Below are 25,879 nucleotides of genomic sequence, written 5' to 3'. Positions count from 1 at the left end.
TTTTTTTTTTTTTTTTAACACACCAAACCAATCTCCAAGCATGCTTTTTTGGATTCGTATAAGCAGAATCAAAGTTTTGGTGTCAAGGATGGCGAGGTCCTGCTGCTCACAGCAGCACATTTCTGCCCGTGCAAACACACCCTGCAATTCCCCTGGAAGCTGAACAGCATTTGCAGCGTGCAGGCCCTGATCTGGCAGCATTTGCTTTGCCTACTCTTGCTGCACAGCTCTCCTCCTTCTTGCCCTCCATTCAGCCAGTACAGCCAAAGCAGGCAACCCTCCTAACAGAAAGCAGCATGACAAGGAAAGCTGTGTTTCTTGACTCTCTCACTTCAAGGTTATCCCAGAGGTATTTCATCCTAGTGAGGGCTTGAGGTTGCCCAGTGCACACAGAGGCTGGCAGGTGGATGCTACATGTCCTGCAAAGGCAGAGAGGAGTGGGGAATAATCAAGGGGTTTGAGGTTTTTTGGGGGTAGAGGGGGGAGGAGGTAGAGGGGTTGTGTGTGGGGGGGTTGTCTTGGTTTTTGTGTGTTTTTGCTTTATGTTGGTTTGGTGTTTTTTTTTTAAGCACAGCTGTCTTCCCAGTGCCCCTTCACTAGTGACAGTCCCTCCAGCCCTGGGACCCCTGCACTGACCCCACTGGGTCACAGCTACATGTGGTTGCCCCATGCCAGGCAGGTGTGGACAGGTGCCCTGGTCCACTGCAGCACCTGGAAGAGTTTCACAGTGTTTTGTGTGCAGCAAGCCCTACACCTTTATTTTATTTTATTTGAGCAGGGGGAAATCCTATGTTCAAAAAGCGCTAGTGCAATAAAGCAGTCAATGTGAAAATCAAGTAGCACTGTCAAAGAAGTCCTTTAGTTTAAGACTACACATTACTAAATAAATCAACAAATAGGAGAAAAAAAACTTAAGAAGAGTGTAACTTTCTGAGTAGAAATTCAGAGTCTACTTAAAATAGTATTATCTTTGGCCTCTCTGTGAACCATGCATCTCCCCAGTGCCGCCTCTCCTTCCCCATCAACCTCTAGGTGCTGCATGAGGCCCTCCAGGACGAGACCAAGTATTCAACCCCCAACATCCGCTATTGCCAAAGCAAATCTATACTGAAAAAAAAAAAATCCATCTTTCACTAGCAATGGATGTTTTATATAAACATGTTGGTACATACAGTCCTTGCTTCACACAGAGGTGTGCTTTTGGGGGTATGTTAAACAGGCTTTGCCAGTGCAAGACGGCACATGCAAAAAGTCTGTAAAACGTTTTGCTGTGCAAGCCCGTGCACGCCAAGGAAGAGGCAGCCACATACGTGCCTTTGCAAGGCTCTGCACGCCACAAAAAAACCCCTTGTGCAATTCATAATATTTTCCTGTTTTTTACGACTCACTAAAGAGACGAGAGGCAGGTGGAGGATGGGCGGGGGGGGGGCTGAAGGAAAGCCTGCTTCTTCCATAAAAAATAAATAAATTGCATAACAAGATACTTTCTTTGGCAACTGCTTCCTGACAAATATTTATAAGGGCAGAGCAGAGCGCGTTTCCGCCGACGTGAGCGGGCGCCACCGCCACCTTCCCCGAGCTCGCCCCAACGGTCCCAACGGCCCCCAGCAGCCCCGCCGGCGGCCGCCGCCGAGCGGGAGGCCGGCTGCAGGCGTTAACGCGGCCCGCGAGCCCCCCGGAGCCGGCGTGGGGAAAACACGAGTTTCACTAGAGTTACTGGCGTGTGTAAACCCCCCCCCCAATTTAATTAATTCATTAATTAATAAAAACCCACTCCCAAAGGCCAAGGGAAAGCGGGCTATCACGTTCCTCGCCCCCCATAAATTCAGTTTATTTTGCGCTGAGGGAAGGGGACCCCCAGGCTAATCTCAGCTGCGCCCTCCTCACCCCGCCTCTCCCCCACCCTCAGGCACCAACTTCACTCCCAGCCTTGAGCTCGCACCCCTCTCCCCCGCCGCCGGGCTATGCTGCCCGCTGCCCCCGCCCGCCCGCCCGCCCGGCCCCGGCCCCGGCCCCGGCCCCGGCCCCGGCCCCGGCCCCGGCCCGCCCTGCCTCCCCCCGCCGCCACCGCCTCCCCCCGCTCCCGGCCGCTTCTCCTCACTGCTGCTCTCTGTCTCCCTCCGCCCTGGGAGCCGGGCACTATTTCTCCTCCCCCTGCCCTGTGCGCTGGGAGCCTGTGGAATGCTGCGCGCTGGGCTCGGCCGCGGCGGCAGGATACAGCCGAGCCCGGCGCTCGCTATAAGAACCTCCTTGTGAGCGACGCCATTTTAAGCCTCTCGCTCGGTTCAGTGGTGGGAGCAGCAGCGCTTGGGGGAAGGGGACTGACACCGCCGCCCCGCACGGTCGCCACCCGGGAGGCAGCGGCGGGGGCGCCGCCGCCAGCAAGGAGCCGAGCGAGGAGGAGGAAGCGGGCAGGAGAAGAAGGAAGGAAAGACGGACCGGACCGGGATCGCCCGGGCGGCAGCAGCAGCAGCCGGAGCCCGGGGCGACCCTGTGCTCTCGCCCCCCTGCGACGTTAGTGCCACTTTCTGCGGCGGGACCTTGGGGCGAGCCCGGGCCGACCTTCCCCGGGGCGGGCGCCGCGTCCGGCGGCCGTTGGGGGGTCCAGGGTGTGCCCGGCGCTGAGGCGGGAAGGGCGCGGGGCGGGGGGCGCCGCCTGGGTGGGAGAGAGGCGAGTGGCCGCGGGGGAGGCAGGAGAGGAGGAGAGGGCTCTTGTTTTGGGAGGTCCGGACAACTGCGTGGTCGCAGGAGGCGGCAGCTGCGGCTCCCGAGGTGTCTCTTGGGAAGCTCGTCCTGGGGCGAGGGGGTAGTTGCACGGGTCTGTGGGAGGCGAGACTCTGCGGTCCGGGTCTGTGGGTGTATCTGCTCCCTGCTGCGTTTGCGGCCGAGGCTAGAGTAGTTTCGCACAGATTTTTTTTTTCTTTTTTCACCACCCTTTTTTTTTTGGGGGGGGGGGGTTACTGACTCGCCGGCGGGCTCCAGACGACAGTGGTGATCGAGGAGGGGGGTAGAGAGAGCAGGGGACTGGTTTATCTGTACCTAATATAACTAACTAATCACGGTCATTGCAGTCAGAGGTAGATAACTAATCTGTTGTTTCGTGGGTTTTCTGTCGTAGTTGCATGCATGTTTGCTGGAGAGATTGTGGTGCTTCTGGATGTCTTCGAAATGAAGCTCCCTGAAGCTGGGAGCAATCAAATTAAGTTTTTTAACACCCGCATTACCAGAGTCTTGTAGAGAATGACTTAAGCGGTGTAGGGGCTCCCTTATTGCGGAGGGAAGCGCATACTCGCCGTGGCCGACCGGGGTGGGGGAAGGGAGCCCTCCAGCCTCCCAAACTAAAGCACTTCTGAGCTGTATGAAGGAACTTGCTGTTAATGGAAACTTATTTCTGACTGTGGAACACGGAGCTTCAGGTGTATTTTTCCCCAACAGCTTAGTTGAGCTGCCCCTTGTGCGTGATGGGTTCCTTTTGGGACAGTTTGAAATCTTAAAAATCTAGCAGAAATCTTAAACTCTTATCTAACTAAAACTTGATGCAAGACCTCTTGCAGTCTCTTTGAGTCTATTACTTCTGGGAAGAGACGTTTTCATTAGTTTTGGGAAGAAAACACAGGCTGTGAAGGCAATAACAGCAATTTGTGACTGTGAATAGCAATGTTAATCTTTGCAGTTAGCTACTTTTTCTTGATCTCTTTCTCATGGAGCAGCCATTGTTCTGACACTCTGTATGTTCCAGACATCTGTGGTCCTCCCATCCCCCAAAGTATGCAAGTGGTGAATGGAAAGAGGCTGGGCTGGTATGCTGAGGTCGGTGGAAGGAAATCAAGGAGGGGTTTTAGTAAAACAGGATCTTTGTGCTGAGAATATAGTAAAGGCATAGACTAGAAAATTACCTGAAAGAGTAGCAGGATGTTCTTGATCCTAAGTTGAGACACACTGGAGAGTTACTTATCAATTATGATTTTGCCCCTGATTGACAAAGCTGCTACTGCAAAGATTTAAAACAGCAAAAAAGGTAAAGCTCACTGGTGTCCACAGAGCCAGGTTATAATGTGAATTTCAAGTAACTGACAACTCCAGGAACCTAATGTTAATCTTTCACTTTCACTTTTTTATTAAAAGGTGCTGACAGCTGTAGATATCATTTGTGTCAATTACATGATAGCTAGTGCTGTTGAAAATAAAGCTATTCAGATGTTCAGACAAGGCTTTGAGTCTCTCTAAATTAAGCTATTGTATATAGAATAATATTAAATGTCTTTCTATTTTGCGATTGTTCTAAAGAAATATCCTACTTGCTTGGCTGTTAGTTCAGGTAACTTGAATTTAGGTGTGAACCAATATGCTTGGGAATGTTCATGTTGGTCTGCCTGGCTGCTTCTTAGAGTGTCGGGGAGAAAGGAAGAACATTCCAAATGAAAGGACAGTATAAAATAGATTCTAAAAGCAATGGTTTAATTCAAGGTAAGGCTTGATCCAAAAGTCAGCTAGTTCTTCAAATTCAATATTGTTACATCCTCAATAAACCAAGGTGTGTTCCCCCTCCCCCCCCTTTTCTCTTGCCTAACTAATAAATAGGCTGTCCTTCTTGCTTGATATGTAGTTTGCTGTGAACACTGGCATCATGCTATGGCTATGGTGTGTAAATGTCAGTAAATGGTTTATCAAATCCTGGACCTTAAAACTTAGTTGCACTTCAGACATAAGGTTTTCTTTGTAAAATCGATATTGGTCTTTCAAGACTTAGCATTATCAAAAACTCGTATCAAACCCTTCAGAACACTTCAGAAAGTAAATTCAGATGAAGAGAAAAAGTGAGTATTACTGCTGGTCTTCTAAACTAATTTGGGGGTGTTTTGGGGTATGGAGAGGGAAGCAGCAAGAGTGAGACAGGAGAGGCAGCTATTCTAAGCTTCAGTATTGTCAACTGAAGTCTGAATGTGCTGTCTAAAATTCTTGGATAAAGATGTTCTTGCAAAATATTATCTGGTATCTAGACTAGTGTGCAAATACAGCAGTAATCAAAATCACTCATGTTAATTCAAAGTTAAAGTTGGTAACACAGGGGTTGTAGTGATTGTGCAGTTGGTTTCAGCAAAACTTGTTCTGTGACTTTGGTAGACTGCATACTGTGGCAGGAAAATTGAGACTGACCTTACTTATCTTGATGATCGTACTTCATGAGGCCTGATAAAACTTTGAGAAACTATGCAGACAATCAGGACTTGTTTAGCTCTCACAACATGCATTTGCAAGTTCTGAGCCTCCGAACTTGCTGTGTGACAAACTGTGTAGTAACTCTAACTTTAGAAATGGTGCTGTATTAACACAAAATTCTGCAAGCTCCTTGGCAGGAACTTTTGCATGTGACTCTTCCAGTCTTTTTAGGCAAAGTAACTATCCTGGTAAAAGATGAGCAGGGCAGTGTTGCTGACTGACTTTCTAGTGAAGTGTTAGAAGACTTGTTTTGAAGGTACTCTGGTACAAAGTAGTGTATCTGACTATCTGAATTGGTTAGACTCATCAACATAAGGTAATTTGACAGTGGTTAACTTGTAATACCTATTTCTGGCACTTTACTCCAAGGCTTACTCTCTGTAGTTTGTGATCAGACTTTGGCCCGAAAGGGTAATGTCTTAATATGCTAGTATTGTGTGACCTCTGTTGCCTCTTCTGCAAAGAAGGTACCTGGATACATTTTTTGCACTGACCTTTTCAAGTGAAAGGCAGAGAACCTAAGGACTTTTTTTTTCTGAATATCTGTCTGTATGAAATGACAAATTGATAGTATGAGCAGATGAAACATACCTGTAGCTCAGGTTGGCCTCTTGATTCTCTTAACTCTGTTTTGATGTAAAAGCAGTGTCTCCCATGCTTTCTTCATCTTGAAGTGTGGGTGCAGAAGTTGCTCAAAAGTCTTAATTACTGAAGACCTTACTTTTTAACAAAATTCTAGGTTGTTTTAGGAAACTAAAACAATGTACGTTAGCTAGACTAGTATTACAGAAGTCAGTAAAGTACTTGATTTAGGAATAGTAGAGCAACTTTGGAGCCTTGATTAAGGAATAAATCAGTTCCTTTAAATACCGGAAGACTTAATCTAACATTCTAGGTTGCTGCTTTAAGAAATGTGTGAACTAGCTCGATCTTAGTGGAGTTGACAAACATAACACACACTTTAAGCAAATTTGCAGGGATTGGCATTTCTAGACTGACTTGCTGTGCTAAATAGATTTGTATAAATTGGAGAAGTTTGCTAACTCTGCAGCAAGTCTAGCAAATGGTTCTGTATTGTCCTGGCAACAATTCAGGTGCCCTCCAGTGGCCAGAAATCTTAACATCCTAAAGTTGCTGATAAATACTTTTGCCTTGTCGGTTTGCCTTAATTAAAAGTGAGTTGAAGGAACATCTTAGTTATAGTGTCAGACCTCATTAGTATGTTTGTTGCTTAAACAGTACTTTTTGGGGCGTTGGTATGTCTTACTGTAAATACATAGTTATTCTGACAGACAGGCTAAGGCAGCCACTACACACTTTCAGATTTGTAAATATTTCATTTGTGTCAGTGCAATTATGACTAATCACTCTGGTTTCTTAAGCCACAGAGATTAATGCTTAACATCCATATTAGGGGTTGGCTTCCATGGTTGTAGCCTAAGAAGAAATTAGATTATGGGTAGATATTTATTGGAGTGGAAGGGAGATCCTTTGCTAAACTGTCACTGTATTAGTGTGGAAACGAATATTCAAGTTCTACTTAAGCAGTAGGGAAGGGTAATACTATAATACAGTGGGTGTCAACCTGGTTGTTAGTGATATATGCAATCATAGTAAATGACTGCAGAACCATTAAGTTATCTTTTTTCCCCCACTTGGAACTAAGTGGGTAAGGAAGCTTGAGGGTTGGCAGTGGTTTGTTGCTGAACTTGATTACAAAGTGTTTAATGAAAAATGTTGTGTAACATTTGAGTTCTTATAGGTTATATCTAAATGGTAATGATGGTAGTACTTCTGTATATGGCTAAGTAAGACTAAAGAATGCTCTTTGATCCTGGCTACTGCCACACTCTACTCAAAACATTTTTTTTTTTTCAGTGAGGGTAGGGACACAGGCCAAAAGCTGCAAATCAGTTGCAACTTGATTAGGTGAGTTTTAGTGCAAACTAAATGTTTATCATGTGTAACTGAGAAGGGTAGGAATATGCAAAATGTAGATAAGAGGTGGTAACTCTCTAGGCTGGTAATAAAACAGCTCTTGATGCTTTTTCCAGCCATGAAGACACTCAAACATAATGAATGCTGCATGAAAGCCCTAATCAGAAATGCTTGCTGTTGACCAAAAGACTTCAAATTCAAAGTAAACCCATTTCTAAACAGAACTGATTAAACTGTTCTGAGGTTACTTGTGTGAATTCATGGTGCTTGTTTAGAGGTAGCTTAGTTGATTTAATTGGTTTAATTGATTTAATTTAAATACTTAGCTGAAGTAATTGGGTTGATAATATATTTTACAAACTTAACGCAAGTTCACAAACTTAACTGTCATACCAGTCCTTTAATACTAAGCTGCAAAATGTGCTGTTAAAGGATTGATGTGTGCATTACAGAGGAGAATATTACCTCTGTGCTAAAGCTGGGTGTGTAACCTCTGGTAAGCAGTTGAAGCAGTTTCTTCCATCTAATCTTAAATGTTCAGACCATCATCAGTTCCTCTTTTGGACAGAGGAGGAGGATGCACAAATACTTGTAGCCAGTTTTGCCTACTATATTAAGTTACAGATCTTGCTAGCATTGCAATATACTTGCCAGTGAAAAGCTCTATTAAACCATCATTCCCAAACATGAACTGATAGCTTCTCTAAACTTTTTGATGCTTGAGCACAGCTAGTGCTTATAGCTCTTGGAAACAACTAGAGATTCTATAGAATATACCCGCTACATCAAGCGTAGCTATTTCAAGGGGAAAGATCACTTTGACTGTCAAGTTTCCAGATCTTTTCAGGAGCTGCTAATATGCTTTCTCATGATTCTGAATATAAAAGATTATGTTGACAGACCTTTTGCAACTCTTAAATGTGTCTCTAGGTAAAGGGCAAAATAATTGTATCAGATGCAACTTCCATGAACTGACAATATCCAGAGCCATGAAATTTCACATACTGCAGCATATAAGTATGCTTTTAAGTAGCAAGGCTTATGGGACTGTGCAAAAGTGGAGTCTCTACATCCCATAGTATTTCCAGCCATGCAACTTCTCATCCTGAGGTTCTGATCAACATCAAACAAAATTCTGCAGGGCACCACTGATAGTTTAAGACTATCTTAATGGGCAGCTGCTACTAAGTAGCTAACTTCTTTCTAGATGCCCTAGCAATATATAACTTTCATTAAAGCTTCTCTAATATGTCTCTCTTAAAGAACAAGATAACTCTGCATCAAAGGTATTACAGAGCTTTTATGATATAGCCAACTTCATTTTGGGGGGCTTCCCATCAGGCTCTAAAGTTTCAAAGTTCATCTCTTAGGATGATCTTGCAGATTAGTACCCAGATGAGCTGTGATGCGCTTCTGGCATGTTATTTTTTTTGGTAACTTACCTGTTGAGCTTGGTCTGGATTCTGATCTGGATGACATCAGAACCTGGAGTGGTTATGGCAAGTATTTGTTGGCTGACCATGGCTGACAGACCAATGTTAACTGTTGCTTTATTGAAACTTTCAATGAGTTGTTTTTGAAAGGGTACTTAAACCTTAGTACCTGTGAAGACCCTGACTAACTGAACAGGCTGTTAGTACCTGAAGGCTGTGTTAGTGACTCAGTGCTGTGCCTTAGTGACATTCAAAGCCTGTGGCTGAAAGACTTTCCATCTGGTAGTGAGGGCTTCTGAAGCACATTTCTCATATGTTTTTGATACCTGAACTTCTAGTTAGTGGCTAAGGTTGTTCTTCAGTGACAGAACAAAAATACCTCTGTTTTGGGTAGTATTTGGTAGTTAGGATGAGCAAAAAAAAAAGTGGCCCTTGGTTGTGGTGGATCTTAGTGCATGCATTACACTTATGTTCTGGTCTCACCTGCACTTGGGACTTAATATGCTGTCACAGTTAATTATTCAACAAGCTGACTGGGGAGTACAATCCTTTACTACCCTGCTTTAGAAGGGAAAGAGCAGGGCATCCTGCTTATCAGATCACTCTATGGTGCTCTGATCCTTGTGAAAGTGAAGACTGTTGGAACAGGCCCTTAAAACTGTGCTGTGAAGTTTCTGAGGTCCCTTCCCCTCCCCTCTGTCATATGTACTCAGTGCTATATGGGATTCACAGATGAGCCTTGGGGGTTTTCTTTCTTTGTAAACTCTGAGTCTTTCCTTCACTAGGCTTTTTGGGAAGAATAAATCCTCTTATGTGGCTAATCCAGTTTAAGTGTAAAGTTAAAGTGTGAAGACTACCAGACACCCATACTTCAGTTCCATTAAGCAGCCGTAATCATTTTTTTATTTTTTTCCTTTGAGGAGTCTGACAACAACAGAAACATTTGCATGCTGTTTGCTTTAGGTAATGAGCATGTGAACAGGAATTCTGTTCTGCATTAATGATATTTAAAGCTTGGAAGCTGCAACCTGTTAACCTTTGAGGAAAGGTCAGCGAAGACAACACTGTTCAGGTTTCTTAATTTTGTAGTGTTTATAGTGGTAATAGATCTTTAAGATCTTTTAATAATAATAATAATACCTCAAGATCTTTATGAACAGCTTTCTTAAGACTGTTACTGTTTTCTTGTATTTTCTGGGTTCAGAAGTCAAATTCATTGTGATCTGGTTAGCAAAATCTAAAATAGAATGTATTGCTGTCTACAAGATATCTTCTACCCTTCCGTAGGCATCAGAATGTATTGTCTGGGTGTATTCTAGCTTGAAAAATGTTGCGTTGGATGCTCCTGCTATCACATCTAAACAGAATACTGCATTTTTCCTTACTGATTGGAGGGAAGGATGTTAAGCAAATATCACTTGAAGTGACAAAACTGCTCTGGCCATGAATTAAAATTTAAGAATGAATCTGTTCAGTTGCAATCTAGGATCAGTAAGCTGGATTTCAGAGTGGGTGCATGCTGTGCAAGTGAGGTTAAGTTTCCTGTCACTGTCAGTAGGTCTTAATTTTCTATAATACTATTGAAATAGTTGAGGCTGCTACATGCTGGCACAACATTTATATGCAGTAATGATACTGTACCTGATGTTATGGCACTTCTTCAGAGTTGGTAGTGAAGGCTACAGATGAGTGTTTTTACCATCTAACCAGAAAGAAGGTAGAAATGTTTGAGCTGTGAAAATAATGATTTTTTTCCCCTTGGCTGTATGGTTCAGCTTGTTTTCTTTTGATGTAATGCAAGTAACTCAAGGTATGTAACATAGGTAATCTGGAGATGTCATGTGACAAGATATCTTTACCCTATATTAATGATCAGCCTACTGAAAGCTGAAGGAAGCCTGTTACAAATGTGAAAAATGTGAACTTTAAATCCTAAGTCCTGGTATAGATAATCAGGTAAACTTTAACTGCTCTGTCTCTCAAGTTCACTTTCTCACATGTATCAAGTGCTATGTGTCTGTTTAAAAATAACTTACAGCCCATAGCCATTATTTGAAAACTAGTCTTCCAGTGAGGTCCATAGTGGTTTTGTCCACCTGCGCCCTTAAACTACTGGTGTGAGGAGGGATTTGAAAATTAACTTTTTAGTTCAGGAGTCATGTACAAATGCTTCAGACCTTCTAACCTTGGTTATAACCATTCTGACTTCAAACTAATTGTACAAAAGACTTAATTACATGCAGCAAGAGGAATGAATCAAGGAGAGTCTTCCTAAACTTGTATTATACACTTTGTTGTGAACTTGGAAGCAAGATTCTTAAAGATGAAGCAAATGAAAAGACAGTTCCTTTCAGAGTTGCCAGAGTGACTGAGGACCGCAAGTGCCACTACTTTAAACAAAATCGGGGAATGCTGTTAAATCTCTCTCTTTTTTGGGTATGGAATGTGTTTAAGGAAAACATGTATTTGACTGTTGCCTTTGTACAAAGAAAATGAAGTGCTTCTAACATGCAAGTTTTAAATGTGAAACTTGTCCATGTTACCTGCTCCTATGTTAAAATAAAGTGTCTTCTATTCATTCTGTGGAACAATTATAAACCAAAACTGTCATTCTTGCATCAAGCTTCTAAAATCCCTTAAACAGAAAGCTGAACCTGTACATTCACAGCCTCTTACTGGTCTTACAAAAGCACCTGGTACATAAAGCACCTCCTAAATTACCTACAGAACATACTTTACCCACAGAGCTTGATGTAGAAACCAGATTGAAAAGTCAACAGACAAAGTTAACAGACTTGTTCTTGAATATTTTGGGAGGGTGTGGGAGAAGATCTTTCCCCTTTGAATAAGAAATAGTTGCAGTTTATACAGCTTTGTTTGAGAGTAGATTTCTGGTGGTAAAACTTCTTGCACTTCCTTAGCCTGTGAAGCTACTAAAGAAAATGATTTCCTAAACTGAGGCCTCCAGGGCAAAGGACAATCTTTTTAAGTTCCCAGGATATTTTCCTCCTTACACTGAGACTAGAAAGATCGAAGTTGGGAGCTGAATGCAAATACCCCATATCATAATTTTCCACAAGTCCTATCCTTGCCTTCATCTGGTGATAAGCCATCTATAAATCAGTTTTTACAGATCACCTGTAACTTTCCTCTCCCTTTCAAAGAAACTGATAACATAATTCTTTCTTTGAAGGAAGCAAAGTTACTGATGCCTACCTCAAAACCTTTCTTGGGCTTCTTGTTAATCAGTTTAGTGCTATTCCTAATGAATATTAAATGCCCATTTCAGTTGGATCATCTATTTGTAGACTAAAAGTAGTAGAAATAGGTCTGCCTGTTTAGACCTATAGAGTATGTAAGTGAGGATTGCTTAAGGAGATGAGGTCAACCACTGATCTCTGAAAGAAAGCTTACATACCATGAAAACTTCCATGATATATCCAGTAGTTATTAGTATTGTCTTGCTTTGAGAATTGCCTTCTCCACAGTCCTTGGTAACCCTTTCTAGAAAATAGAACAGCCACTTTCAGGATAAGATGGGATTTTTTTTTTAAAAAAAAATTCTTAATTGAATTATTTCCCCTTTAAAAGTAAGGTTAACTAGGAAGTTTCTGCTGCATTCAGTTCTTATATTTCTGTCCTTGGGTCACAGAGATCAGTGCTATGGTTAACTCATGTTGTTAGCTGTGGGACTGATGATGCTGGTGTACTTTGGCTGCTAACTCTTCATTTTGCAGAGACTAATATGGAACAAGACCAGTTCTTGGCAATTTTCTGCTTGTAGTTGGAGAAGAGAAATTAAAATTGCTGGAAACAATGGTGGGCATGCTCCTCTGATCAGAAACTGGAAGAAAGGGAGGAAAGAATTGTTATCTTTAATCTGGAGTAAAAGGCTGATACAAAAGTAGATCCAAAGAACGCTTCCAGTAACGCTTCAAGTTAACACCTTGCTTACAGTTGCAACAACTTCTGAACACTTAGAGAAAACTAGTTGCCATTACATGTTCTTCTCTTTTCCATGTTTGGTGTGTGTCATCCATGTTTTTAACTGCAGTAACTTCATGACACTATTAAAATCTGCATGTTCCAAGTAAAGAAATGCTGGTGTCATTCAGCACAGGCACTTAAGGATGCAGCCAGAGTCCAACTGACTGTATCTTGAGCTCATGTCAATACAGCTTTTTATGTAAACATGGTCAATGAATATATTCCCTTTAAATGGATTACAGTGATTGGGATGTGTCAGTCTTCCTTTCTGATACTAGGCTTACCAAGATGTTGCTTTCAAGCAAAAGGTTTCTGGAAGAATTTCAAACTTTGGCATTTGACTCACCTTACAAAGTGGAGGAAACTACTTATCAGGTCTGTCAGGCATAATCTGAATGAATCTTAACAATGATTTTCTGTTAAGGATGTTTTAGATGGTAACCTCGAAAGAAAACAGACAATTCTATTTAATATAAGCTACTAATATAGGCTGTTTCATAGGCTAACATCTTGGCTTAACTGATGATGAAAATGGGTTTATCTTACATTTAAAAAAAAAAAAAAAAAACCCAAAAAACTGCATCAGGGATGCCAATATTCTGTATTGTCTTGATATAGCAGGCAGGTAAATGTCAAGTTGGAATTCACCCCTTGACAGGCTATTTTCCTGGTTCTCAGTCTGTAAGACAGTAGAAGCAAATAATTCACTGTGCCCTATATCCAAATGGAGTCTTACAGCTTTAGAAAGAAAATTATCTAGGTTTTACTGAAGCTGTTCAGAACTGTTACTTACATTTGAGAAATGCTATAGGTTTGCTGACCTACTTGTCATATGCCTAACTCTTCTACAAAACTAAAAGTTAGCGTGTGAGTTCTATTCATCGTTAAAATATTGCTCGCTCTTTCTTTTGAAAACCAGGGAATTTGAATCACTCTTTTGTAGTAACATCCGAGTAGCTCATAAGCCTGTTAAGCTTGCAAAAACATTTTTCTGAGTTTCTTAAAGATTTCAAATAGAAGAGTGGGACAGATGGTATGCAGTTCAGTGCAGTGTCTGTATTGCCTTTCATATAAGGAGTTTAATATTAACAAAAGAATCCTCCAGTAAAAAACAAAGCTGATTATGCTTGCTTAACAAGTGGATATTGTCATGGGGAAGATTTTTAAGAGGTTAACGGTCCCATAACTCTTGGCAGTACATCCAGATGGTCTTCTATATGACATTGCATTTATCAAAACTCGGACTTGAATTCTGAGCACCAGGTAGTCTTAAACATGCTGAGGCTTACAGAAGCTTGCTGTCTTAAGTTTCTAAAGTATGCTGAATCCTTTTGTCTCTTGCTGATTAAGATCTGTGTATTACTGACTTTGACCTTGTATTACTGACCTTACATCACTAGTTGTGTGTCCCCCAATAAATACCAGTTTGAATGGGAGCTGGATTTCAAGGAGCTGGTATATGCTTCATGTTTGGATAGTACAAACTTTATCTTAGTAAGGTGAGTGTGTTTTGTGTCTGTCTCTCCCCCCCCCTTCTTATGAGGGCATGTATTGATTTGGTTTCTGTCAGGGAAGTAATAGTACAAACATCTGTACCTGCTTTGGGGTTGTTACTCCCTTTGTCAGAGTAGTAACTGGGCTCAATTTACCCCTCTGTAAAATGAGAAGAGAACTGGAAGGAAAATATGGGAGAGTGTTCAGTTATGGAAACCCTAAAACCAACTTAACATACCCCTTTTCCCTGGATATCTTTAATCTGCAGTTATTTTGAACTCTGAGGATTAAAACCAATTTTCCATTTAAATCAAAAATGCTAGGTGGAATTGCTGTGGTGTTTTTTTTGTTTGTTTCTTTTGTTTTGTTACAGTTCTATGAAATGCAGACTAAAAAGCTAGAAACTTTGAGGTGCAGCTAACAGGCTGATTCAAGGTCACCATTTCTATGTCAGACTGAATATTTCTGACTGTGATAATACAGTTTTGAACACAGACTGAACACTTGCTTCAGTGTCCTTAATTGCTAACATGTTGTTGCAGTGCAGTAGCTAGCCTGGTCTCTTGGATTGTAGGATTGGTACAGCTACTCATTCTAATTACTTTAGGCTGCTGAAAGTGAAACCACCATTTCAGAGTACAGTTGCTCTAAGCCAACTGCCTTCCCTTATGCAGAACTTGACAGTGGAAGGAAGTGATGTACATTGTTCCCAAATCCCCTATTGCATATTTGAATCTAAGGTAGTAGTAAATATCTCAAAACATAATCAGCACTCTTGACTGGTACAGCTACAGTATGTTAGCTTCTGAACTAATCTGATGATGAGTTTCTATTAGTAGTGCCCTGCTAGGAGAAGGCAAGAAAGGTTACAATAAAAAATAGAGCTGCTTTTGTGCTAAGTATATTGCTAATTGAGTATAGTGGCTAGGTCTTGCCACGGTTTGATATTGGAAAAATTGCATTTAATTGAAAATATTATTGGTTAAAGAATATGTTCCTGGGCATCTGACTTACAGTGGGGACTAGGGGAAACAAAGATACTAATTTTAACCTTTAATGCTATTCCACCTTTTGCTGTTTGGAAGGTGTTAGTGGGGTTGGCAAAGTAATGCATAAGGCCTACAAGGAGCTATCTAGATTGTGTGTAAGTACTTCCTCCAACTTAGCCAGTCAGGAGAATTTATGCATTAATTGTGAACCTGACAGCATGACTTAGTCTCTTCTTTCCCTTACCACTGTTCACGGTAGACTCTTAACAGCATGTTGGAAGAATATTTTGTGGCGTTCAAAGGACTGGAGAAACACGATGGTATTATCAGTGCTCTAATTGCACTATACATCCTCTGTGCAGAACGTGAGAAATGGAATCTGATCTGGCCAGTCTCCAGGCTGTGGAATAGGACCAGTTTAGGTAGCAAGCATTTCCGACTGCATAGCTTACTGTATGTCTTGTCATGTTCAGTGCTGCTTATCTGCTACAAATGCAAATCTGCTGTCCGTTTTAAAAGAACCAGGAAGGGGTTGCTACCGAAAGTGGTAGGAGCAGAGTCGGACAGACAGCGCTGGCATTTGTGCAGCCAAGTAATGAGTTTGATCAGAAGCTGCTGGGGTATTCTGCAGCTGGCTCAGAGACAGTGAAATGTAAGCTTGCCTTAGAGTTGCCTAATCTGTTCAGCAAGACTCCTAAAACTGCCGGCCTGACTTACGTTTCATTCTGGTTTTCTATAGCTACTCCTAAAGGAAACGAACTGTGAAGTTAGTTGTCTTTACACAAGTATGGTGTCAAATGGACTTTGTTCTCCTGACACAGTATTTCAGACCTGTCTCTTTAAAGAGATTAGTGGCTTGCCTTTACTTCATTGTCCAGGAATGTTTTGATCAGCATAGCTGTAACACCTAAGGGCATGTTGAAAGCTGATTGCTGGAAGAGATGGTTTGCTCACTGCACTAGTTACCACTACAAATATTTCTGCTTGGTTAGCGCCTAGAATATGCTGTCACCAGCACTGTGTTTGTTCTGAAAACAGTGTTGGACTGTGGAGGGACAGGGAGCAAATGAAATAAATGGAAATCCAACAGCTATGACTGACCTACTGTGAAGCTGCTGCCTTGAGTTTCTATTTCCAGGTTAGTGAGGAAACGGGTGTAGATTTATAGTACAAATACTTCTGTACTGCTTGGTGATACCACATGGAAGCACATACTGAGGAGTTTGACATGGCAGTTGATAATATTTCAGCCTCCCTGCACTTAATTATCTTGGCTTAGTGCAAAAAAAAAAAAGTTTGACTTGATGTGTGCAACTAAAGGAGAATGTTTGTTTCCAAGGCTGGTTCAGCTTAGTTTAATAACTTGAAGAATATTTTGTGTAGCAATAAATGTATCTTTTTGTGGTACAGAAAAGGAGTAAAGAAGGAGATTCAGTTGTAAAGCTTTTGATAGTCTTTGTACCGTTGAAATAATAGTAGCTTGCCTTAAATTGTCATTTCAGGTTTCTTGACAGAAATCTTCATTGGAGGCTTGTATCAAGCAGTTTTCCTAATCTTAGAGGGCCACTGAACTGCTCTGTTGTCTTATGAGGAGGTCTGGCGTTTAGCTCTTGTCTGTGCAGCAGGTCTAAAGCTTTGGAATCTAATGTTAGACTTTGTTTTACCCAAGGATAGAGAAGTCAAAACTGGCTCCATTGTGGTCAGTCTTCAGTTCTTTTTCTCTTGCATTTTTAAGAGACAGTTCGTATACATACATACATACACATACAGTGCTGGGAAAAGTCTGGGTGAAACATCTGTTTTTTCTGCTCCTCTGTCCATGGGAGTTTGCTAATAGGCATCAATTACACTCACTGTGTTAGTGAAATGGCGAGCTGCACTAAGCCTTAGTTTGTGATTCTGGTGTTCTAATTTGAAATCCTAATGAGCATTTAGTAAGTTTTAAACTTGTTCTTTTTTAGGATCTCTGAAAGGTAACAGGAAAGAGTTCTGGGAGCACAGCAAGGAAAATGGCAACCCAAGGTATATAATGCATCACACTTTCTTTTATTAGAACCCCGCAGCGTTAATCTGGCTACAGATCCTTATTTGCCTTTGTAAAAATCATTTTGAATTGGATAATGTCTGTTCTGCTACATTAATGAATGCCCCATCACTGGGACTCAAACCTGCACACAGATTTGTTGTCTTAAACATTTTGGGTCACTTGAATACACTCAGGTACCTAATCATACTATGTGAAATGGGTACTCTTAGGCAGTACAAACCAAGGCAATCACAGTAACCTGCTGGTCAGGTTTGTAGATGTCTGTATTGGTTCAGGTTAATGCCTCAGATTAAAACTGCTGTATCACTCTCAGTGCTACTTCTGCTGGATTGAGATAGTTGTTCATAATGTTTTATTTTCATTTAAAAATCTGTGTCATCTCTTGAGGGACTAATACGTGCTGGAGTAATTTTGAACTTAATTGTTCAATAATGATTTCCTACAGCTGACTTGATGGAGTTGGATATGGCAATGGAGCCAGACAGAAAAGCAGCAGTCAGTCATTGGCAGCAACAGTCATATCTGGACTCTGGTATCCATTCTGGTGCCACAACAACTGCTCCCTCCTTGAGTGGCAAGGGAAATCCTGAAGAGGAAGATGTGGACACAACACAAGTCCTGTATGAATGGGAGCAGGGATTCTCTCAGTCCTTTACCCAGGAACAGGTTGCTGGTATGTCCTTCTCTATTACACTGGTTTGTTTAAACATGCAGCTTAACTTATCATATAGGCAACCCTGGTTTTACTGATACAAACCTAAATGCTGATTTATTACTAATCTAGAAGATAAGCTTTCTATTTCTAGCAGGAAGTAAAGACTCATCTTGTTTTTCAGATATTGATGGCCAGTATGCGATGACTAGAGCTCAGAGAGTACGTGCAGCTATGTTTCCTGAAACGCTGGATGAAGGAATGCAAATCCCATCCACACAGTTTGATGCTGCTCATCCAACTAATGTGCAACGCCTGGCTGAGCCATCCCAGATGTTAAAACATGCTGTTGTTAATTTGATAAACTACCAAGATGATGCTGAACTTGCAACTCGTGCAATCCCTGAACTGACCAAACTGTTGAATGATGAGGACCAGGTATGTATGAATCTTATCTCAGTGTAGCCTGTTTTGGGGGCCTCTTTAATGACCTAAAACTAAAAGTTTGCTTCAAACGTTTCTTTAGGTGGTGGTGAACAAGGCTGCAGTTATGGTTCATCAGTTATCCAAAAAGGAAGCATCTCGCCATGCTATTATGAGGTCTCCTCAAATGGTATCTGCTATCGTGCGTACCATGCAGAATACAAATGATGTAGAAACAGCCCGTTGTACTGCAGGTACACTACACAATCTCTCACATCACCGTGAAGGCTTGTTGGCTATCTTCAAATCAGGAGGCATCCCTGCTTTGGTTAAAATGCTTGGGTACGTGGACTGATGAGACAGTACTTGCGGTTTTTAGTCCATGCAGGTAGGTGTAGGTACTCACTAGATTCTTGCTTTTTTAGGTCCCCAGTGGACTCTGTGCTGTTCTATGCCATCACAACTCTTCACAATCTCCTGTTGCATCAGGAAGGAGCCAAAATGGCTGTCCGTCTAGCTGGTGGGCTGCAGAAAATGGTCGCCTTGCTTAACAAGACAAATGTTAAATTCTTGGCCATCACAACAGACTGCCTTCAGATTTTAGCTTATGGCAATCAAGAAAGTAAGGTAAGTGCCTCAGCTCTTGAAGCACTTCTGATGAGCAGGCTTGCTGTGAGTGGCCTGTCAGTTCCTCTGTACTGAGCTCCATATTCTGAATCCTCAGCAGTGCGAGACTTTTGTCAGTCAGTCCCAACCTTGCTAAGAGGTGAGGGACAGTATTTTGTGGTACAGTCTTGTTTATAACAAGATTGCAAAACTTATGTGCCTGACCAGTAGAAGATGCGAACGGTCACATTAGAGATCCATAACATATGATGGATGTAAGCCAGCAACAGTTATTCACCTGCACAGGAGGTGAGAGAAGTGTTACATTTTTGCTCTCTTTCAGCTGATTATTCTGGCAAGTGGTGGGCCCCAGGCTCTAGTAAACATAATGAGGACCTATACTTATGAGAAGCTATTGTGGACCACAAGTAGGGTGCTGAAGGTGCTGTCAGTCTGCTCCAGCAACAAACCTGCTATTGTTGAGGCTGGTAAGTAGTTTACTTGCACTCGTGATAACTTAAAAAGCTATACTGTACTTCAGGGTCAGTACATTCAACACAAGAACAGAGCTGACAGCATCAAAAGCTGAACTCGGATTGGTCCCTCAGTCCATAACTAGTTTTGGGAGGCCTGTAGTATGCAAAAATCTAAAAGGCAGTCTGTTTCTAGTAAGTCTACCATGTTGTTAGCTGTGTGCCTTTGTGGCTTAGTGGCTGAGCATTGTTAGGCTTGTCCTGTTAGAATATGCATACATTTAGAAGGTCTTCAGCATCACAGAAAGATTCTTGGCTTTTTTTTTTTTTAGATGTAATAAAGTGTTAGGGCCTAGCCATATTAGGATACTAATGCCAGGAAAGAACCAGAAGCTTGTGAGCTATGCACTCTGATTTTAAAGAGGAGAAGAGTACTTTACTGTACTGTTCACAAGATCAGCATCTAAGTAATGGTGTCAAAACTGTACCATCTTCTAGGTGGGATGCAAGCTCTGGGACTCCACCTTACAGATCCAAGCCAACGTCTTGTCCAGAACTGTCTCTGGACTCTGAGAAATCTGTCAGATGCTGCAACCAAGCAGGCAAGTGACCCTTCTAAGGAATTGGGATCAAAAACCACAATAGTGGGAAAAGGAGAGAAACTAAATTTTCTTCCCTCTTCCTTTACAGGAGGGAATGGAAGGCCTTCTAGGAACTCTTGTTCAGCTTTTAGGATCAGATGATATCAATGTTGTAACTTGTGCTGCTGGTATCCTTTCTAACCTTACTTGCAACAATTACAAGAACAAGATGATGGTGTGCCAAGTTGGTGGCATTGAGGCTCTTGTGCGCACAGTTCTTCGGGCTGGAGACAGGGAAGACATCACAGAACCTGCCATCTGTGCGCTCCGTCACCTCACCAGCAGACATCAAGAAGCTGAGATGGCTCAAAATGCAGTACGTCTCCACTATGGACTCCCAGTGGTGGTTAAACTCTTGCACCCGCCCTCACACTGGCCTTTGATCAAGGTAAATAACAGTTACCAACTTTCAGTGCTGCAAACTGGTGGCTTTTTAAGGTAACAGCAAATTTCTACCTTAAGCATCAAAAATACTTTTTTCCAAAGTGTTGGAGAATGTAACTAGAGTGATGGGAAAGTTACTTCAGTTGAGCAACTTCAGGTTGCCTCTAACGGGTTCAACTGTTCAGACCTAACTGATTTAAAAACAAACAAACAAACAGAAAAAAACCACCACTAACAGTAAGCATCCCTCATGCTCCTTTATTCTTCATCCTCCTTATGACCTGCAGGCTACCGTTGGTCTGATCCGCAATCTTGCTCTCTGTCCTGCAAACCATGCCCCACTGCGTGAACAAGGTGCTATTCCAAGGCTAGTTCAGTTGCTGGTTAGAGCACATCAAGATACCCAGCGACGTACTTCTATGGGAGGAACGCAACAGCAGTTTGTGGTAAGTGGCTGCCATTAAGTAAAGATGGGTGTAAAACTTTTCTCTAAAACTCCTCAAATGCCAGTCTGTATCTGCTATGTGGTTTGGTCTAAATAGCTGTTGTCCTAACATTTGCTGTAATTCATGTTTTTCTGTTGTCATACTGATAATTCTGTCTTGGCAGACCTGAGGCGTTTCTAAAGCAAAACAAAATGAAAACAAACAAAAAGCTTGGATCTTATTTTAGTGAGAACCTCTTGAGCACTTAACATTAAATGCTTGGTGAATCTAGTAAATCTGAGTAACACTGATTTTTCCTACTCTGGAAAGGGAAGTAGCTCTCTACCAGGAAACTAGAACAATCACATCCTTATTGGAACCAAGGATTTAGGAATGCTATCACAGCTTAATGTTCATCTTCAAGGGTGTCTAGAGTCATAAAAATACTGAGAAATTGTAGAGGCTCCATACTTGTTACCATGTTTAGATACCAAGTCAGTGTGGTATGATAAACCTCAAATTTTTTCCCCCAGTTAAACACATTAACAAAAGGAAAGTTGCCTTAGCATGAACAAATAGAAGTGGTACCTACTAGTACAGGAGTCTCCTTAACACTTGCAGAGGCAAGAGGGGCCTCTTCATTACTGATTACCACTGTTTCAAGCTTACTAAACTGCCAAGCTGTCTAAGTATTCAGCTTGGGGTGGGGCGGGGAGAGCTAGTGTTGCTAGACATTTAAGTTTACAATGAACTAATACAAAAATGAAAATTTTGAGCACAGCTCCCCTATGATACTTCCCCTTCTTTTTTGGAATCTAAATTTAGTTGGGTAAACCAGGCCAACTCTTTTAATGGGGATGTAAGTTTGTAAGCCAGTGATAAACAGTGGATATGAGCCCTGTTGGGGAGGGATGTTTGTGCAGGGGCCAAGTTTGATGGTTAGTTGACAAGGTGGTACTAAACTGTGGATCAGCTTTTTGGCAGTCTTCTTAGAAGATAGCACTAAGTATCTCAACTTCAAAAAAAATATTTTCTTTCCCTGACTAGGAGGGTGTGCGTATGGAAGAAATTGTTGAGGGCTGCACTGGAGCCCTGCATATTCTTGCACGTGATGTTCATAATCGAATTGTAATCAGGGGTCTAAATACCATTCCACTATTTGTGCAGGTAAGCAAGAGCTCAAGAAAATGAAGTAGTACATATTTGAAAAAGCAGTAAAATGACGCTTATGTTTATTTGGTAGAATTGCTAAGTCAAATTGTGCTGAAGAGCTTAAAGAAACTTTTGTGTTTTGGTTTGCAGTTATTGTACTCTCCCATTGAGAATATCCAGAGAGTAGCTGCAGGTGTACTTTGTGAACTGGCTCAAGACAAGGAAGCGGCTGAAGCAATTGAAGCTGAAGGAGCAACTGCCCCTTTAACAGAACTGCTCCATTCTAGGAATGAGGGTGTTGGTAAGTGAACATAAAGTAGGTTTTGTATGTTTGGACAGAAAACTTGACTGCTACTAAACTTGCTCTTTGTTTCAATAGCAACATATGCAGCTGCAGTGCTGTTCAGAATGTCTGAGGACAAACCACAAGACTACAAGAAGCGACTTTCTGTTGAATTGACAAGCTCTCTGTTCCGGACTGAGCCCATGGCTTGGAATGAGGTGAGCTGCATCTTTGCATTAACTATTCCCTGGGGAGAGCCGTGCTTCCAAGTCCTCCCTCCTTCCTTGTAGCAGAATGTAGATGCCTCCACTAATACAGGTTCAGCTTTACATGTGGCTGTGTAGCTTCTTTACTCTCCACATGTTCAGGTTCTGTGAACCTGTGCTTTTAGACCTCCAGAAAATGATACAGGCTCGATGTGTGTACTCTTGCCGTAGGACAAGACTTTATATAGAGAGAGGTGAGGCTGGCCCATTGCATAGTGGAAGAAAACTTTTCAGAAAAAGAGTTCCTGAAGCGTACAGATTTGTTTGAGCCAAATCAAGAGCAAGCAGCCTTAGAGCAGCTGTTCTTGTACTTCCCTTGCAGATGAGTCCATTCTCTTCTGCTGCTAAAGCACATAATTTTCATTTTGCTCATTAGAGCAAAGCCACATAGAAGAACATTACATGTCTCTGCTGCCTCAAATTTCTGAGGACAGCTCTGGAATGATCTCTAGGAATTTTGACCAGTTTTTGTGGATTGTCCAAACCTGATGAGCTCTAAATGCAAAAACTGAGGCATGAGAGATTTGAGGGAAGCATAAATATAAATGTGCTCTGTGAGGCTTCCTTCAGGCAAACCATGTAGCTTGGGGTAGGCGTGCAACTTGTGTTCTTCTTGGGATTAAGCTCTCGGATTTGAAAATATTTGCCAGCTGATTATCATGCATTGCCCTTCTTGATGCTTACAGGGCTCTGAAGTGAACAGAGATTGAAAACGAATTGTATGCTTAGGGTAGAGGGAAGGTTTCTCTATGTCTCTTCTTTCCTCTAGATTCTTAAGTTTTCAGGAGCCTAGCTTGCCCTGTATGTACTTACAGGACAGTAGTCTTTGATTTGTACTAGTTCAGTGCTTACCCTTCTGTTTCCCTAAAATCTGTGTCTGTCCACCCCAATGTGAAAAACAGCTAAAACGGGATATCTCTTTCAGATCAAAGTCATGTAATTAGATTGCAGATATACAATTCTGTAATTGGACAAACTTGGGGAGGTCCATTCAAAACTATATTACTGGCTCAGGAATCTCTGAACAGCTGACTTGCAAAAGTTGGGCAGGTATAGCAGAGAAGGAGTGTTCCTAGACCTGCCCTGTCTTATTTGTTCCCAAACAGAAACCTCCTTCCGGTGAGCTATGGATTACTGTGCCTAAATCTGTCTGTTATGTAATGGATGCAGATGCTTGGGTTATAAAAGGCATTTTCATGTTCACATAAGTACCACGCTGCAGTGTTCACTGCAGAAGAGTTGCTAAAAATGGGTTTCAGGCGAGCTTTAAAACTTCTCAAACTCTAAATTACTAATGTTGCCCCAAGGACCTGCCACTAAAAATGTTTTGTAATTTTCTTCTGCACCTCTAGACAGCAGATCTTGGACTTGATATTGGTGCCCAGGGAGAACCTCTTGGATACCGCCCAGATGGTATGTCTGTTCCATTCCCCTTGACTAAACTTAAGTTGGATGAAGTCAAGTCGTAGACTTTAAAGAAGAACCACAAATGAGTGAAGAGTGAATCACTCTTCAGCAAGATACTAAAACTGACAGGCAGATGGGGAGCTGCAAGTTTAACCAGTTTCTTCAACAGCATTGACTGTATTGAAATAGGAGCTGCATGAACATGCGAAACTGGTGTCACTTGTCTGAGTCTTGTGAGAGCATCTCTCACTGAGCTGTTGTTTCCAGAAAATCTTTTAAATCCTTTATAAATGGGCTTGACAATTCCAAAAGTGCATTTTTTTTTTCTTTAAAACTAATCCTGGTACTTGAATGTATTAGTCCATAAATGTCTGTAGACTTGAACTCAAACCTGTCCCTAAGGATTTGAAGCTATTTTGACTAGTCTTTTAGAAACAAATCTACAATCTTGGAGGCTGGTTTTGCTGCAGTATTTTTGAATTTTAGTATTGTTTATTATGCAGACTAATGGCTTGGCTGGAATCTGCTCGTGCTTCTGACTGAAGCGTGCTTTGTCTGCAGAATCACACTTGGAAGGCTGTCTCAAACAATGGAATAGCCATTAGGGGCAGGCAACAGATTGTTTTGAACTTGGCTGAACTAGAGAAAAAAAACTAGATGGCTACAAAGATCTTCTCACACACTTATACTTGCAGCTTCTGATGCATCTAACATCTGTTAACATTATGCTTTTTTTCCCCTCTGCCACCTTTAACTTTCTTAGATCCTAGCTACCGTTCTTTCCACTCTGGCGGATACGGTCAGGATGCCTTGGGTATGGACCCTATGATGGAACATGAAATGGGTGGCCACCACCCTGGTGCTGACTACCCAGTTGATGGTCTGCCAGATCTTGGCCATGCCCAGGACCTTATGGATGGGCTGCCTCCAGGTGACAGTAATCAGTTGGCCTGGTTCGATACTGACCTGTAAATCATCCTTTAGGTAAGAAGCTCAGATCTTGAATTTAAAAAAAAAAAACAAACAAAAAAAACCAAAAAACAGATTAGTGGACTGAGGACTTGGTTGGCAGGGAGGGAATGGCTTAAATGGGTCCAAGTTTGCAAGAACACTGAATAAATGCTCTGGAAACGTGTGATCAGTACACTCCAAACTGACTTCTGCCATGAAGTGTGGAAGTAATTAACTGTAATGTCTTGTGCACCAGCTTCATGCAGTCTTAATATATTAAAATAACAGTTTACTCAAGAATACTGACACTTTTTTTTTTTCTTCTCTCTGTAGCTGTATCATCTGAATGAACTTGCATTGATTGGCCTGTAGAGTTGCTGAGAGGGCTCGAGGGGTGGGCTAGTATCTCAGAAAGTGCCTGACACTAACCAAGCTGAGTTTCCTATGGGAACAATTGAAGTAAACTTTTTGTCCTGGTCCTTTTTGGTCGAGGAGTAATAATACAAATGGATTTTGGGAGTGATTCAAGAAACGAAGAATGCACAAGAATGAATTGCAAGATGGAATTTATCAAACCCTAGCCTTGCTTGTTAAAAAATTATTATTTTTTTTAAATCTCTGTAATGGTACTGACCTTGCTTGCTTTGAAAGTAGCCTTTTTTTTCGCAGTAATTATTGTTAGGGGTTTTTTTTAAGTCTCTTGTAGTATTAAGTTATAGTGAATATGCTACAGCAGTTCCTAATTTTTAAGGATTGAGTAAAGATGTAGAACACTAATTCATAATCACTCTAATTGTATCCTGAATAAAGTGTAACATTGTGTAGCCTTTTTGTATAAAAAAACTAGACAAATAGAAATGGTCCAATTAGTTTCCTTTTTAATATGCTTAAAATAAGCAGGTGGATCTATTTCATGTTTTTGATCAAAAACTTTATCTGGGATATGTCTGGGTAGGGGCCAGTAAGAACTGTTTATTTGGAACCTTGTATTGGACAGTTTACCAGTTGCCTTTTATCCCAAAGTTATTGTAGCCTGCTGTGATACAGATGCTCCATGAGAGAAATGCAGTTATAAAATGGTTCAAAATTAAAGTAAGCTTTTAATTCA

At 41.7% G+C, this 25,879-nt stretch overlaps 1 protein-coding gene across 1 annotated transcript; it reads left to right on the top strand.

The window, feature by feature from the left end:
• Positions 1-2,276: 2,276 nt before the first annotated feature.
• Positions 2,277-25,879, top strand: CTNNB1 (catenin beta 1). Its single transcript, XM_067291347.1, has 16 exons — positions 2,277-2,514; positions 17,023-17,083; positions 17,554-17,781; positions 17,945-18,198; positions 18,287-18,525; positions 18,609-18,810; positions 19,133-19,277; positions 19,761-19,864; positions 19,953-20,291; positions 20,575-20,733; positions 21,760-21,879; positions 22,015-22,165; positions 22,244-22,365; positions 23,766-23,826; positions 24,584-24,804; positions 25,105-25,879. The coding sequence occupies exons 2-15, from the start codon at positions 17,071-17,073 to the stop codon at positions 24,790-24,792; spliced, it is 2,346 nt and encodes a 781-aa protein (XP_067147448.1). The 5' UTR covers positions 2,277-2,514; positions 17,023-17,070; the 3' UTR covers positions 24,793-24,804; positions 25,105-25,879.

Source organism: Apteryx mantelli, chromosome 2 (assembly GCF_036417845.1).
Source record: "Apteryx mantelli isolate bAptMan1 chromosome 2, bAptMan1.hap1, whole genome shotgun sequence".
In the NCBI taxonomy this organism is placed as follows: domain Eukaryota; kingdom Metazoa; phylum Chordata; class Aves; order Apterygiformes; family Apterygidae; genus Apteryx; species Apteryx mantelli.
The sequence above is the reverse complement of the archived record's forward strand: the minus strand, read 5'-3'. Positions and strand labels throughout refer to the sequence as shown.